Source organism: Muscardinus avellanarius, assembly GCF_963383645.1.
Source record: "Muscardinus avellanarius genome assembly, chromosome: 14".
NCBI lineage: Eukaryota > Metazoa > Chordata > Mammalia > Rodentia > Gliridae > Muscardinus > Muscardinus avellanarius.
Window position 1 is genome coordinate 4,631,657 of NC_137800.1, and position 15,692 is coordinate 4,647,348.

General features: G+C 45.6%; 1 protein-coding gene across 1 annotated transcript in view; it reads left to right on the forward strand.

Annotated features, from left to right (window-relative positions):
* AGPAT5 (1-acylglycerol-3-phosphate O-acyltransferase 5) overlaps positions 1-15,317 on the forward strand; it is a gene marked incomplete at both ends in the record, with an annotated part of 38,860 nt that extends 23,543 nt beyond the window's left edge. The window contains 5 exons of the mRNA XM_080710906.1: positions 92-181; positions 5,032-5,122; positions 7,931-8,086; positions 12,654-12,777; positions 15,092-15,317. Of these exons, the coding sequence (XP_080567032.1) occupies positions 92-181; positions 5,032-5,122; positions 7,931-8,086; positions 12,654-12,777; positions 15,092-15,317 (687 nt within the window). The remainder of the gene's footprint in view (positions 1-91; positions 182-5,031; positions 5,123-7,930; positions 8,087-12,653; positions 12,778-15,091) is intronic.
* Positions 15,318-15,692: the final 375 nt, after the last annotated feature.

The window sequence follows — 15,692 nt, forward strand, 5'->3', positions numbered from 1 at the left end:
ACTCTTTGGGAATAAGTTGCTCCTTTGATGACTATGGTTGCGGGTTATTTTAAAAGTAAATGCTCTTTTCCTTGATTTTTTTATGTGCCAGCATGGAGGAATCTATGTCAAGCGAAGTGCCAAATTCGATGAAAAGGAGATGAGACGCAAGCTACAGAGATACGTGCACGCAGGGACTCCAGTAAGGGCTCTCAGTTAGTTCCTTGTCAGTTCTCAGCAGTTTAAGAACCAGAATGTGTGCGTAATAAGTAACTCCGTGTTTTGTTGAGGCACCATAGCCCTCTAACTATCGGTGAGTAGTTCTCTTTAGCCATCAGAGAGGTTGCTGCAGCCATTGGGACCCTTTCATGGTGGCCGTCAGTGCTGACCTAAGGAGGAATAAAAAGAATGTGCCGATGTCTTTCACAGTCCACAAAGAGAAAATAGGCCTGTTCCGGGAATCGGGTTCTTGAGCCTCTCAGAGCTCACCAAGCTCCGGTCTTTTTTTTTTTTATCAGATTTAGTTCTAGAAGAAGCACCTGTTCTCTTTCATTTTGGATTTCTTGCAGACACTGAGTTGTTTGAAAAATGAAGAGTCTGACTATTTACAAGTGAAAATAATTCAGTGTGGAATATTATTTTCCAAAACTTTGCCTTTCCTCAAAAAAGAAGCTCAATCTTATATTTGCTTTTTTTTTTTTTTTTTTTTTTTTTTTTGCGGCTCTGGGGATGGAACCCAGGGGCATTCGACCTCCGAGCTACACCCCTAGCCATATTTTTTATTCTTTATTTTGAAACAGGGTCTCACTGAGTTGCAGGGGCCTCACTAAGTAGCTGAGGCTGTCCGCAAACTGCAATCCTCCGGTCTTAGCCTCCCGAATGCTGGGATGACAAGCGTGCGCCACCACGCCTGGCTCAATCTTAAATTTGAAGAATGTTGATGACTGCCAGCTGACTTTTTCCCATGACTTCCGCCCTGGACAAGTAGCAAGTAGGATTGTAATGACCACGCAGGAGCTGTTTCTGTGCATTCCAAGCACTCCAAAATCTAGCTGACACACACACACGTTCTTTTCTTCGTGCTCCTTCTTGCTTCCCTCCTGCTTTCCTGTTCTCCCCTCACCAGGAATCGTAGGCAGTCACCTGAGCTCACGTTGAAAGAACTGCTCACGGCTGCTGAAGTGCCCAGTGTGGACTTTGTCTCCTCCTAGCGTTTCTGGGTATTTTGACAGCAGATCTTATCCATCTGGAGGCCGATGGGAACGCAACGTAAGGACGTGAGCAGCGGCCCCTCGTCCTGTCCCCACGCACTCTGCAGAGCAAGCGTGGCATCTTGGCACTGGGCTCTTTAGTCTGAAGCATTACACGAGTTCTTGCATCTCTTATCTCAACTGAATTTTCTTTCTTTCCTTGAGATTTTAGCTGATCGGTTGCTTTGCAACCCTCCACCTCTCTGAGGCTGCAAGAAGAGCTGTGAATGGCGGCTGCAGTATTGGTGGTGGTGGTCTAGGACTGGGAGTCGCGCTCTTTCAGCATCCTGCATACTGAGCAGGAGGCGCTCCTCTGCCTTTGAAGTAAAGTGTAACCTAGGAGTGTCTAGGTCAGGAGAGGAGCCGCGTTGCGGTGCTCCCAGTGGGCTCATCCTCGCTCCCTCTACCTGCCCGCATGATTCAGGCGGTGGCCCTGACGCGAGGCTGGTCGTTGCTGTGGTGAAGTCACTGTGTGTCCGAGGCCTGGTTTCTGAGAAGCTGGATGGTGGTTTTGTTTTTAATGCATAAGGCTCATGTAAGCAGAGATGCTTTGCTCCTACTCTTCATTCTACTCTTGTTTCTGAGAGTGAATGAAGTCACCAACATGGCGGAGTAGACTGAGTCGCTTTCTCGTGGCTTACATGTCCCCTCGCAGTCTGTTCCGCGGCTCCTAGTTCTGATCCGGTGTCACTGCTGTTTGCTCCCGAGGGTCCAGCAGCCAGGCAGCGCAGCCTCCTCTCGCGTGCCCTGTGGCACACTGACAGGCGCACAGTCCTCCCTGCCGCGCTCGTGTGTGTGCTCCTGTGCCGCTGCCATTGTTTCCTGACCACACGCAGAGCACCTCCATAGTTAAGTACAGTGAGCCTAGGAGGAGAGCCGGCACCTGTGTCCTGCCACATCCTGCACTTTGTCTTTCTGGAAACGCGTAGGGGACTTTGAAGGACTGGAGTGTTTCTGATTGGAATCATTTTGCTAGATTAAATGAACTTGGGAGGCAGAAAGCAGAGATGAAAGAAAAGATAGTATTTGCAAAGTATATAGCTAATCAAGGGTTTTTTTAGGTTTTAAGATATTATTGCTATATAAATGAGCAACTTTGAAAACTATTACTTTGAAAACTTTAATAAATTAGAATTTTTGAAAACGAGAGAAAAAAATTAATATTTACTAAGAGCCTGCCATTTATTGCTTATTATTTTCACTTATTTCCTGTAATAATTAACTTATTTGGTGTGTGGAGGAAAACTATTTTTAGTAGAAAGTCATCAGTTTAATAGTTGATTGTAAGTTGAGTATATTTAAAACTCTTCAGTGGGTTTTGATATAAGTAACTTGTTAATTTTCTATTAGAGGCTAATAAAGCAGCTTTTTTTTTCAAATGGTATATGACATCTTAAATATAGATACTTTCTCAAATATGGAAAGTCAGTACAGAAGGAAACAGAATCCCTAGTTCTTTCAATGAAAATTTAGCAGACTTGGAGCTGGGCATGGTGGCGCACGCTTGTAATCCACACGCTTGGGAGGCGGAGACAGGAGGATCGCGCAGGTTCAAAGCCAGCCAGGAACTCTGGCTTAAGGGACCCTGTTTCCAAATAAAAAAGTATAAAAAAATAGGTCTGGGAGTGTAGCCCGAAGGTAGAAGGGTTTCCAGGAACCCCAGTACCACCAAAAAAAAAAAAAAAAAAAATTGAGCAGACTTGGAGATTTGATTTATGTGTATAATAGCAAAAACCCTCAACATTATTTGTAATAATTTCTGTTTTTTCTATAATTCTCATTCCTGTCTGTCTCTGAGCAGGAGTTTTATTCACATTCTGCTCAATTTAGGACAGGGTCCAGAGACACTAGGCTGGCCCGTAGTCACTTCTTTTCTTGCCTCAGTGCTCCGGTTCATTTTCGCTCCCCGGTGGCCACCTTTTCCCTGTCCCAGGGAACCGTAGAGGATAGCCACTTTTTTTGCCAGCAGTTTGAAACCAATAGTAAAGAAGTTATCAGATGAGAACACCTGAAGGGGAAAAAGGTTTAAGATCTTGACTTTCCGTCTGTGCGCTCTGCCATGCGTGGCTGTCCTGAGAAGAGGACCAGGAGTACTGCTTCGTTGTTGCCTTTGGAAAAGTCATTCCTAGGCAGGCATCACGCCAGCGTGACCGTGGGGGGCAGGCCCGGGGTCGGGAGCTGAGCCACTCAGGGCCCGATGCTCTTCCTCCACCCAGCCGCCCGCCCCAGGCTCCTAATGCAGATCTGTATTCTAATGGAGCAGCAGCAAATTGAAATACTGTTTTGTACCAACCACCATACTAAGTAGATGATGAATATCAGGATGCGATGTGATGGGTATCATGCTAAAACAGAGACTGTGACCTTGCGTCATACAGCAATAGACTGAAATGACTCACAGACCCAAGCATAAAGGCAGAACTTCCAGAGGAAGTTTTAATTATCACCTTCCAGAGGAAGGTGATAATTTATTTTCACAATCTCTATAAGTGTAGGTACCATTGTAATTTTCATTTTTTATTGATTTCTTTCCTCATTCATAATTTCTACTTTTTGTGACCTATTTAAGAAGAATCTTTGTCAAACTCAAGGCTTTCTACTTTCCTCTGGAGGTTTTGCCTTTATGCTTGGGTCTGTGAGTCATTTCAGTCTATTGCTGTATGACGCAAGGTCACAGTCTCTGTTTTTAGCATGATACCCATCACCATTTATCAAAAAGTCTGGCCTTCCCCGGTTGCTTGAAATGTAATACACACAGGCCTGTTAGCCGTGCATCACGAGTCACTTATTCTGTCCAGTGCTCTATCCTCATACCAATACCGTTTTTTAGGATTTCTCTAGCTTTGAAATAAATCTTGAAATCTGGTATAGTTGTGTTTACATTTAGTCTTTACTTTCAAAATGTTTTTCTAGCCAGGCATGGTGGCACCTGCTTGTAATCCCAGCATTTGGGAGGCCAAGATAGGAGGATCGTGGTTCGAGGACAACCTCGGCTACTACTTAGTGGCACCCTTTGCAGCTCAGTGAGACCCTGTTTCAAAATAAAGAATAAAAATGAGGCTGGGGGTGTAGCTCGGAGGTAGAATGCCTCTGGGTTCCATCCCCAGAACTGCAAAAAATAAAAAATAATAAAATTGTTTTTTCTTAAATCATGGATTCATTAGGGGAACTCTATAAAATAGGACTGCTGGATGAAGCTTTTGAAATATAAGTACTACCTTTTGTGTAATGGAAATTTAAGTACTTATATGATTTTTCTTGAATGCAATGTACTTTTAGTTTTGATACTTAAGGATATTGATTTCTAAACTTTGCATTTTTTATAGTATTCTGTAGGGGATGAGGACCAAGAGTGGAAGAAGGGTGGTTGCATGTGATCTGGGCACACGGTCGAGATATACACTGAACTCCTTAACATGCACACTTAGTGTCTGAGAATGAAAACTAATGCAGAAATCAAATAAAATGCAAAGCATTACAGGTTCTTAGGGAGCAAAGTGTTTAAGTGCAGTCAGCACTTCGTGGGCAGCTGTTTAGTGGGGGCAGCATGCCATCAGCAGTGTTTCAGATTCTCAGTGACTGGCCTGCCATGGGCGTCGGGCTCCGTTTGGATTTAGTTCACGATCACACTGAATTTCAAGTTTGCCGTTTGCTCACTCTGCTTGAAACAAACACTGTTTAGATCAGTCTGCGTTCCCCCTGCCTCGGGAGCTGTTATCCTAGCATCACTAGGGTTAGCAGTAAACCACTGATACCAACCAAACTCACGAAAAGCAAACTGAATTTCCTTTATACCCTACAGATGTATCTTGTGATTTTTCCAGAAGGAACAAGATATAATCCAGGACAAACAAACCTCCTTTTAGCTAGTCAGGCGTTTGCTGCTCAACATGGTAAGTAGAAACGTGAATGTCTGAAATATATATATATATATATTGCTGCCAGGTGGAGCCCAGGGGCGTTCTGCCTCTGAGCTACACCCCCGGCCCTATTTTTTATCCTTTATTTTGAAACAGGGTCTCACTGAGTTGCAGAGGGTCTCACTAAGTAGCTGTGGCTGGCCAAGAACCTACAATCCTCCTGTCTCAGCCTCCCAATTCCTGGTACAAGCCTGTGCCACCATGTCTGACAGAAAAATAATTTGTAAAGATAATGGTCTTTTTAGTTTTTTCTTTTTGGAAAAGGTGATTATATTTTATAATTGAATGAATGCATGGATGGCTTATCTTTTAGGTAGTAGTTTCTTTATTCATTTCTATGTTATTGCATTTTTCTGAGATTAACTTCAAATACTGTGGATTTAATTAAAATGTAATTTATATGATTATGTGAGTAAAATCTCTTTCTAAAGTTTGAGTTATGTGTGATGGAAAGAATTTCTATTTTGTAGGTTTATAGACCTATGTCACATTCCACATTCTGACTTCTATCAACTATGATTTCCGGTTGCCTAGTATTACCAAATTTCAGTTTCTTATCTTTTAAAAATATATATACCTTATGGGTAGACTTAAATCTGTTAAGAATTAAATTAGAAGATATGTAAAGTTTCTTCTGGAGAATATTTCACAAAGTTTAGTCATAGTACTTAGAGTACCAATAAAGTATATTTAAAACATCTGCATAAGAACCTACCCTTGCCGGGCGTGGTGGTGCACGCTTGTAATCCCCGCGCTTGGGAGGCAGAGACAGGAGGATTGCGCAGGTTCGAAGCCAGCCGTGCACGCTGGCTTAGGAGACCCTGTTTCCAAATAAAAATGTAAAAATAGGTCTGGGAGTGTAGCCCGGAGGTAGAAGGGCTTCCAGGAACCCCAGTACCACCAAAAAAAAAAAAAAAAAAAAAGTACCTGCCCTAGGACCCCTCTCTGTTTTGTCAGTAAACATGCCCAACATCAGAAATCCTTTACTGGTAAGTGCACCATTCCTGTTGTGAGAGGTTTAAAAAAATCCTCTGTAGCACAGTGGCCATTGCCCACTCATGTTCATCACAATATAAACTCAATATAAACACAAATATAAACCAAGAAAAATAAAAGATTACCTGTTATTTGGGTTTTTCCACTGGCATTCTAATTGGTCCACATGATTATTTTGAAATTGTTTTTTATAATACTGACTCAGTGTTTCATGATAGTGAGTACCAAGTTACCTTTTGGAAATGGAGCTCACATGGTCAGAATGGTAAAGGATTCCACGTGTGAACTAGGGTTGAGCAGCTCTGACCTCAGGTGAGGAAGCTCCTTCTGAGTCCCAAGAAGAGCCAGAGCCAAGCAAGGGCCTGTGCCTGTGATCCCAGCACTGGAAGGCTGAGGCAGGAGGGTTGCGGGTTCGCAGCCAGCCTCAGCCTGTGAGGCCCTCCGCAGCCTAGGGAGACCTGTTCAAAACAAAAAATAAAAAAGGGCTAGAAGTGTAGCTCACAGGTAGAATGCCTTTGGGTTCGATTCCAAGGGAGGGAGGGAAGGAAGGAAGACAGGAAGGCAGGCAGGAAGGAAGAAAATAGAGAGCTGGAGGTGTAGCTCACAGGTAGAATGCCCTTGGGTTCGATTCTGAGGGAGGGAGGGAGGGAGGGAAGAGAATTTAAGCCGGGCGTGGTGGCGCATGCTTGGAATCCCAGCATTCGGGAGGCTGAGACAGGAGGATCGCAGTTCGCAGGCAGCCTCGGCTGCTTAGTGAGGCCCTCTGCAACTCAGTGAGACCCGATTTCAAGATAAAGAATAAAAAATAGGGCAGGAGATGTAGCTCAGAGGTCGAATGCCCCTGGGTTCCATCCCCAGACCCACAAAAAAAAAAAAAAAAAAAAGAGAGAATTTGGTAAGCATAGCTCATATTATTATAGTCCTCGGAAGTTGGTGGCATGTTCCAGGAGCTGCTTCTCGGTCCCTGGCCTGCCGGTGCCTTCCAGCGTGCTGGCGCTCCTCCTCGAGTGCTCCGTTCTCTGCGCATCTGGGCCCTGGAGGCTCCTTGGTCCCTTCCTTACTCTCTGGCTGTTCTTTGTTGAGAGCTGGGAGATACGTATTTAACGCAGAGAATCTGATTAGAGCTACTCAGAGTAGTGTGTGCTCCTCAGCGGGGCTGTTGCCTTAGTTTGTTTACCACTGACGCTGCACGAAGGAGCGCGAGTGCACACGTTAGCTCTGTGAAGGGGCAGTATTTGCCTAAGGAAGCTTTTAGGCAGTACATCCACAGGGATTGGAGTCAAGTTTCTCTTCTGCCTGTTCATCTGCAGTATTCACACACACTGTCTGAATGTGCAGCCCCACTGGTCACACTGGCCAGAGGGTGAAACAGCCCGCGTGTCCATCAGCTGATGAACAGGCGAAGAAAATGTCCATCCACATGGTGGAGTATTACTCGGCCTTAGGGAGGAATGGACGAGGAGTCAAAATGACCAGCTGTGCTCCCAGATGTTGAGTGATCACAGGCGAGATGCTGCCCCTTTCCTGCAGCTGCCCGGGCGAGGCTTGCTAAAGCAGAGGGCACCGTAGGCTGCCTGCAGGCCAGTGTTCGACGGCTCCAGCGTGGTGTCTTATACAGTAGATGTTTAGAAATGAATGTCGACGCAGTAGGGGAAGGCCTGTGAGGGGCCTGCAGCTGGGCGGTGTGGGCTTTGCTACTCCTACCTTGTTCAGTCATGGAGACTTAAAAACACTTTCCAACATACCTGTTCCCAACTCACGGCCACTGAATGACTTCCTTTCCAGGCCTTCCAGTATTAAAATATGTACTGACGCCAAGAATAAAGGCGACTTATGTTGCTTTTGATTCTATGAAGAGCTACCTAGATGCAATTTATGACGTTACAGTGGTCTACGAATCAAAAGACAGAGGGCAGCGAAAAGAGTCACCGTCCATGACTGGTGAGTTTGAAGTTTTTGTGTACTAGAAACTAGTACTATACGACACACGTCATGTCATGACTACTTGATGAGTGCATAATTCACGCTTCAAAAATAGATGCGTGTGCTGGGCGTGGTGGCAACGCTTGTAATCTCTGCGCTTGGGTGGTGGAGACAGGAGGATCGTGCAGATTTGAAGCCAGCTTCGCTGGCTTAAGAGACCCTGTTTCCAAATAAAATATAAAATATAAAATAGGTCTGGGAGTGTAGCCCGGAGGTAGAAGGGTTCCATCCTCAGTACCACAAAAAAAAAAAAATTATGTGTGTGTGTGTGTGTGTGTATTCCTTCATTGCATTCACTTGGCATGTATTTTAAGATGTATTAATCTGTCTCAGTTAGAACTCAATTAATCCTTTTACGTCTGGTACTTTTTGGCTCCATGTATGTCTTTGGGAGGCTTTAATCCAGTGTCTTTCTAGTTGAAGTTCACATATAAAAATGAGAAGCATACAGATCAGAGGTGGGGAGCACTCAGCCAGCCGCACTGAGGTGTGCGCCGCAGTCAGTGCTACTCCACACATGGGTTTTTCATGGTTACTTACGAAGTGTATTGTCACTGTCTGGCAAGAAGAAACGTGACTTCTTTCTTTTTCAACATGCTAGGTCTTAAGTACTTAGAGCTACAGCGTAGGTAACCACAACCAAAGACTCTCGTGACTCTTGAGAGATTTGCACTTGGAAACAGGCCAGCCAGGGTGCATGGGAGCTGCCGCCTGTTCAGAGCAGCCACTTGAGCGGGACGAGAGAGGACACTGCCTGTGCCTGCCGTTGCCTTTGGTGGCGGCGGGGGTCAGTGTGGGGGTCAGCAGCCCCGCCTGAGGCCAGTGCCCCCCTGTGTGCCCCCAGCCCGCCTGACACTTGTCCTGCTGATGCGCCTTAGGACTTGACAGGCACTCTTAACCGCAGAGAAACGTTTGCAGAAGTAAACGTCAGCAGAGCACCGAGGAGTTAGGGAGGACGGAATTCCTTCAGCCTTTCGCCTCGCTGTCTGGGCAGGGTGCTGGCGCCGTTAGCCATTGAGTACTACGTTGTGTGCATTTTTTAGGTGCCAGGGATTTTTCCAACTGAGAGTTCAGATGTAAAATGGCTCATCTGTTACTTAGTGATAAGATGCATCTCTCTCCAGCCTGGGAAGACGAGCTCTTTGACAGATGTCCCTATCGGTGCCTAGAACAGAAAGTTAGAAAGAAAGAGAATTGAGAAGCAGAGGGACTGAACAGGTTGCCAGAGGAAAAATCTGAAATGTGTTAAGAATGATTACTGTCCTAATTGCCTTTAACCCAGAGGAACTGTTGAGTAAGAAGCTAACTATCTTTCACTTTAAATGTGATTTTTTTGGATATATAACACATGAGTTTGAAATAAAACTGTGTAAGATGTAAGTGAAACATCTTGTTTTTCTGGCTCCCCTGCCCCTCCGCAGACGTAACCGCTCCTCTCAGCTTCTCGTGTACTGTAAATGTGGGTAGGTACAGATCTCACTATACCATCCTCCCTTCTGTAAGAAGGTGGTATATTATATTTTTCTCTCTTTAACCACTGCAGGTATCATTGGTCTACTTTTATATTTAAAAGCAGACATGCATTTAGTTGTGCAGCAGGAGTGTTACATTATTAAGTATTGTTTACAAATAAACAACTCTATTATTACTTTTTTTAAAATCCAAGTATAATTCCTACAGTAGCCAGCCAAGACCTGCGTCTAGCCCTGAGCCTCACGGCTTTGTGCAGGCAGCGGGCACTGGTGCAGGCTGGGCTCAGGCAGGAGTACTCGGAGGACTTTCTGTATCCCTCTGGCCTATCAGCGTGCTCCTACAAAATGAAGAGCTGGAAGACATCAGACCTTAATTTCAGCACTTTTCTCGATATCCTAAGGTATTAGAGGATACTCTTTACTCACATAATTTGAAGTGTGCTCCAGCTAAAGCAGTTTATGCAAACACAGATACAAGAGCTTTATTAAATGCTTAGGAAAATATCTCTGCCACCTGTTGGACATTTAATGCCTCTGCGTTATATATGATGCCCTTGCAGTCCACTTCACCACAAGCAGCTGGCAGATCCTACTCCACTGCACAGGCCCTCTGTGAGATTTACTTTTTCATCCGTGCAGGAAGATAATCATGAAAATAATTATGAAGGTCAACAAATAATACACATGGCAGTGTGCTGTAAGCACGAGAGTACATGTAAGTCTTAGGAAAAACGAATTCGTAGCTGTGTAAACTGCAGCCCTTTTCCCACGGCATTGGTGCCTCTCCATCGAAACAGGAGTCTTGGTAGAGCTGTGGCTGCACCTCCCGAGTGCTCCGGGTCACAGAGCCTCCTTTGACACTGGGGACGCTGTCTCTTACGTTCCCGTGGACTGCACAGTTGTGTGCCAGCACCAGGAATGCCAGGAATGAAATTCCATCTTGGCTGGGTAGCTGCTTAATATGGAGGTGTTGAGGTAGAGATAGAGCTAAGTGAGGTGGGAACGCTGGCGTCAAAGTGGAGAGGATGTGGGGAAGTAGGAAGGCTCGCACGCTGTGGGCGGGGCTGCAAATGGCCATGACCCCTGTGGAGAGTCCAGAGAGGAATGGTACCTACCGCCATGTCACCCAGCTGTAGCACTCCTTGGGATTCGTCCAAAAGAAGCAAAGTCAGAGCGCTCTAAGGGTACATGCATACCCATGTCTATAGCAGCACGGTTCACAGTAGCCAAATTATGGGGCCAACCCAGATGGCTGTCAGCAGACAAATGGATAAGTAACACACTGTCAAAAGAGGGAAATCATCTCCTTTGCAAGCAGCATGGAACTCGAGAATGGTATGCCATCTGCGTTTAGTCAGTCTCTGACAGTACAGGGCAGAAGAAGAGCACGGGTGAGAAACGATCAGCGCTAACACGCAGCGCACTGCCGCGGGCACTGCTCCGGTGCTTGGCGTCTTCCTCACCGCGACCCTGGCGGGCGGCGCCATCGGTACCCTCTCTCGTTCACAGGCTCGGGCGCACGCAGCACCGAGACCAGCTCCCTGGCAGCACCGCCATGCTCTCAGCCAAGCAGTTCTGTACTAGAGCACTTCTTAAGCAGCTCTTTGGTGACTTAGATAAAAATGGAACTGGAAGAAAATGAAGCAAAAATATTGAAAAATTAAAATCTTCTCTGTTTTAGTGATCGGCTCATTTCACTTACCATCAAAGCCAGCGCACTCCTGAACGTGGTAGGAAAGTAGGGTGTTCACGACCACCTAAGTGCACGTGTGGCCAAGGCGTGGCACACATGTAAAGCCCAGCCCCGCCGGTGCGGGAAGGGAGGTGTGCGGAGCCAGGAGGGCCAGGGTTTCTGTGAGGTTAAGCTTCAAGCCTCCTTCACGCCGTAAACGCAGTAGTCAGTTTCTTAGAACATGTCTTTGAGCACATTCTCAGCTGGAGATAAAAGGCCCCAGCCTCCTCCTTAGGACCTGGCCAGGGGACATGGGCTTCTCGTAAGTGTCCGAGGGTGATCTCCTTGTCCTGGGGACTTGGCTGTTGCTGTGCTCGCCTTCCGAGGGGGTCTTCAGGCCTGGATTCTTCCTTGCAGCAAATGCTGGCCTCATCCCTGTGCATCCCAGGCAGGAAAAGCCCGTCTTCCATAGCAGCATGCCTCAGCGCCCAGCCGTCCCAGTGAGAAGTTGGGTTCCAGATCAGCTGTGCGTGTTCACAGGTGGCGAGGATCAGGAAAGCCTGGCGTGCCAGTGATCAGAACCAGTTGCACAGTGAGGGAGGAGAGGCAGTCTGCGGGGCTGCCGCGGCTGTGACGAGGAGCTGGTGTGTGCCGACCCCGGGGAGGCAGCGTCAGGGTGCTGGGCGCCCCTGTGCATGCTGCCTCGAGCTCGCAGCCTGTGGGGCTGCAGCAGCAGCCCTGAGGAACGAGCACTGTGCCGCGCCGTGGGGTCGGTGCTCCGAACGGAGGTGGAGGTGTGTCTGCCGGTGGTCAGCATCTTCGGGGCCCTTTAGAGGGAGGCTATGGATGTCTCACTAGGCGCGTCCTGCTGCTGAACTGCCTAGAGAACTCAAAGCAACATTTGGTGCTGTTGATTTAACTTAATGACATATAATTATAATAGACTTCATAATTATAGCATATTCTGTATTCTTCCCTTCAGCATGGAAGTCCAAACCACCAAGTTTATAATCTCTACTTTTTTTTTTTTTCAGTACTGGGGATTGAACCCCAAGGACATTCTACCTCCGAGCTACCCGGCCCCTTCCACCCCACCTTTGTTTTATTCTTTATTTTGAAACAAGGTCTCGCTAAGTTGCGGAGAGTCTCACTAAGTAGCTGAGGCCGATTGCGAACCCGCCATCCTCCTGTCTCAGCCTCCCAAGTACTGGGATTACAAATGCGCGCCACCAGGCCCGGTTTATAATCTCTACTTTTTTCAATGCTTTTTTTTTTTTTTTTTTTTTTTTTTTTTGGTCTGTTGTCTTATTTTCTTTGTAAGTCACTGTATATAACTGAGTTCCAAAATAGTAAAAAGTAAAATATTTTTGTTCTTTCCTAGAATTTCTCTGCAGAGAATGTCCAACAATCCACATTCACATTGCTCGTGTAGACAAAAATGATATTCCAGAAGAGCAGGCATCCATGAAGAGATGGCTTCACGAGCGGTTTGAAATAAAAGACAGGTGAGTAACAATAGCGCCAGCCCTTCGGAAAGTTGGGTTCAGATGAGTTTCACTGTAGTAGACAACTTGAAGCTAATTTAAACGGTTTTATTGTCTTAAGAATGCTTTCTACATCACTTCAGAGAACTTGCTATGGTGGGCCTGTGGACAGTATTTCCTGGACAGTACTGTCGTAAGATACAAAATTTAAGAGGGTGGAGGAAAACCCTTTTTATATGTAAGATCCCTGCGTCTGCCTTCCCTGCTCCGCATGCTGCTGCTCGAAGGACGCGCCGCTATGCCAGGCAGCCAGGCCGCAGGAGTGGGCACCAGGTCTGACTGCGGCGGACGGAGTGCCAGCGAGTCTGTTGGAAGAGGAAGGGGCGCTTGACATCTCTGGTGGAAACGCCCTCTGCCCCTGGTCTGCTGGCTCCCCGCGGTCGCTCTCGTAACCGGTTGTCGTTCTTGCTAGCAGCACTCTGGAGAAACGACACAGTTGAATCTCACTGAGGCCCGGCAGTGCGGTGCGGGCGAGTGTGGAGACTCGGTGAAGCCTCGAGTCGCCCTGAGAGCAGGCGAGCAGCCTCTTACGAGGGGGCCTTGTGCAGGGTCAGCAGCGAGTCTGTCCGCACCTTGGGTCTAATGCAAGGGATGTAAGGATTTCCTTTTCTTTTTAGGAGATAAAAAGTGAATGTTAGCCAGGCGTGGTGACACAGGCCTATAACCCCAGGCTTGGGAGGCTGAGACAGGAGAATTACAGCTTCAAGGCTAGCCTCAGCAACTTAGGAAGACCCTGTTTCCAAAAAAAGAAAAAGAAAAAAGAGGTGGGGAGCCTGGGGTGGGTTAGCTCAGAGGTAGAATGCTCCTGGGCTAATTCCTGCCCCTACCCCGCCGAAAGTACGTCTTAGGTTTAGGTATGATGTTTAGACATTGCATTTTTTTTATATCAAAGTATTTTCTTGGGTGAAAACTTCAAGTATTTGCTGTTTGTTTTGCTATTAATTCAAGTTTTATACTTACTGAATCATATCTTTTTAAATATGTTTTAGACATGTATACTTTTCAACCTCTGTTTAAAAAAAATGGATTCACTAGCTATAGGATGTACCATTTACTAAGACCACATTGAAAAGTCTTTTTTGGGGGTATGTGGCTTAGTGGAAGAGTATTTTCTCAGCATACCAGAGACCCTGGATTCAATCCCTAGCACTGGAAAAAGAAAGGAAGAAAGAAAAAAATTCTTTATATTTTAAAAACTTGCAGAATGTTTGAGCAGCTTTATCCAAGCATTTTATTCCTCCTCTTCTTGCTTCCTAGGAGACTCTATTCTTCTTCCTCTTTTGTATTAGAGTAAAATATTTCATAATTAAGCCTCTCGGGTTACATAAGTGAAACTTACAAAAAGTATAACCGTTAAAAGATGAAACTGCTTGGGAGGCAGAGACAGGAGGATCGTGCAGGTTCGAAGACAGCCGTGCTGGCTTAAGAGACCCTGTTTCCAAATAAAAATGTAAAAATAGGTCTGGGAGTGTAATCCGGAGGTAGAAGGGTTTCCAGGAACCCCAGTACCACCAAAAAAAAAAAACAAAAGATGAAACTGCTAAATTTCTATATTTCATTGACTCACAATTTTTTAAGACATAATTTATTAAGCCAGCCATTCAGGGCCACTTTGTTTATGGAGGAAATTGTAAAAGGAAGATCTTTGTGTATTGATAGGAAAATCTGTTTCCAGAAAAAAGACTGGACAATGTTTAATATCCCACTTATTTTATAGTATAGATATTTATGCACTTAGAATGAGTCTGGACATTTTAAATTTTTCTCTAAGGATGCAATTTATAAGGTCATAGAAGCATTTTCCCTTGTGTACTTCTGTATTTGAGGTTACGTTCCACTGTTATAACCTTGTATTTTTAAGTAAGATAGGAAAATGAATGAACTACCCTCTTGTTTTCCTTCTTTTACAATTCCATCGGAATACAGGATTGGGGGGCGGCTCCGTGCATGTCAGGAGAACTGCTTGCTGGTCTTTGATGTCCAGTGGAGTGGGAGCTGTAGGGAAGGGAAAGAGAAGCTGCGATGAGTCACGGCCATGTGCGCGCCAGGCCACGAGCAGAAAACAGTGTGCACTGAAGCTTAACAAGAATCCTCACCAGTGGCTCAGCCATGGTAGGCATACTGGAAAGGTTTTGAAAGACTAGAAGCTTCTAGGATACCAAATTTCTCAGGATGTTTTTATTCGTCCTTATTTCCCGTGGACCTGTAATTTGTGGAACATAAATACTAAAATGACAGAAGCTTTCAATCTTACTGGTTTTCATTCTGGCCATAGGTTGCTTATGGAATTTTATGATTCACCGGATCCAGAAAGAAGAAACAAATTTCCTGGGAAATGTGTTCATTCCAAACTAAGTGTCATGAAGACTTTACCGTCAGTATTGATCTTGGGTGGTTTGACTGCTGGCCTGCTTATGACTGAGGCTGGAAGGAAACTCTATGTGAACACGTGGATATATGGAAGCCTGCTTGGCTGCCTGTGGGTCACGATCAGATCCTGAGCAGAGGCTGCCTCGAGTCAGAGACGCGCCACCCTGTCTCCTGCTGTGGCCGCACATCACATCCACTTGTCTCCTGAATTTAATGAGAAGTGTAAATAAAGTCTTTTGATTGAACATTGGATAAAACAGAATTTGTGTCTAAGGTTGATAGGCTGTTGATCTTAGGCAAACATATGTGGTTTTTAATTTTACTGTAGGAGCTTCTGGAAAGGGAAAAAGCTCAGTGGAACTTCCTTTATTCCCGATGTCTCCCATGAACTAACGTCAGTTTCTGAAGATGATTAGGATCATGTAATTTGCTACTGTTCTGTAATTCTGATGGTTGTATTCTTAATGATTAATTTGCAGCATATTCCACTATATTTGTTACTTTCG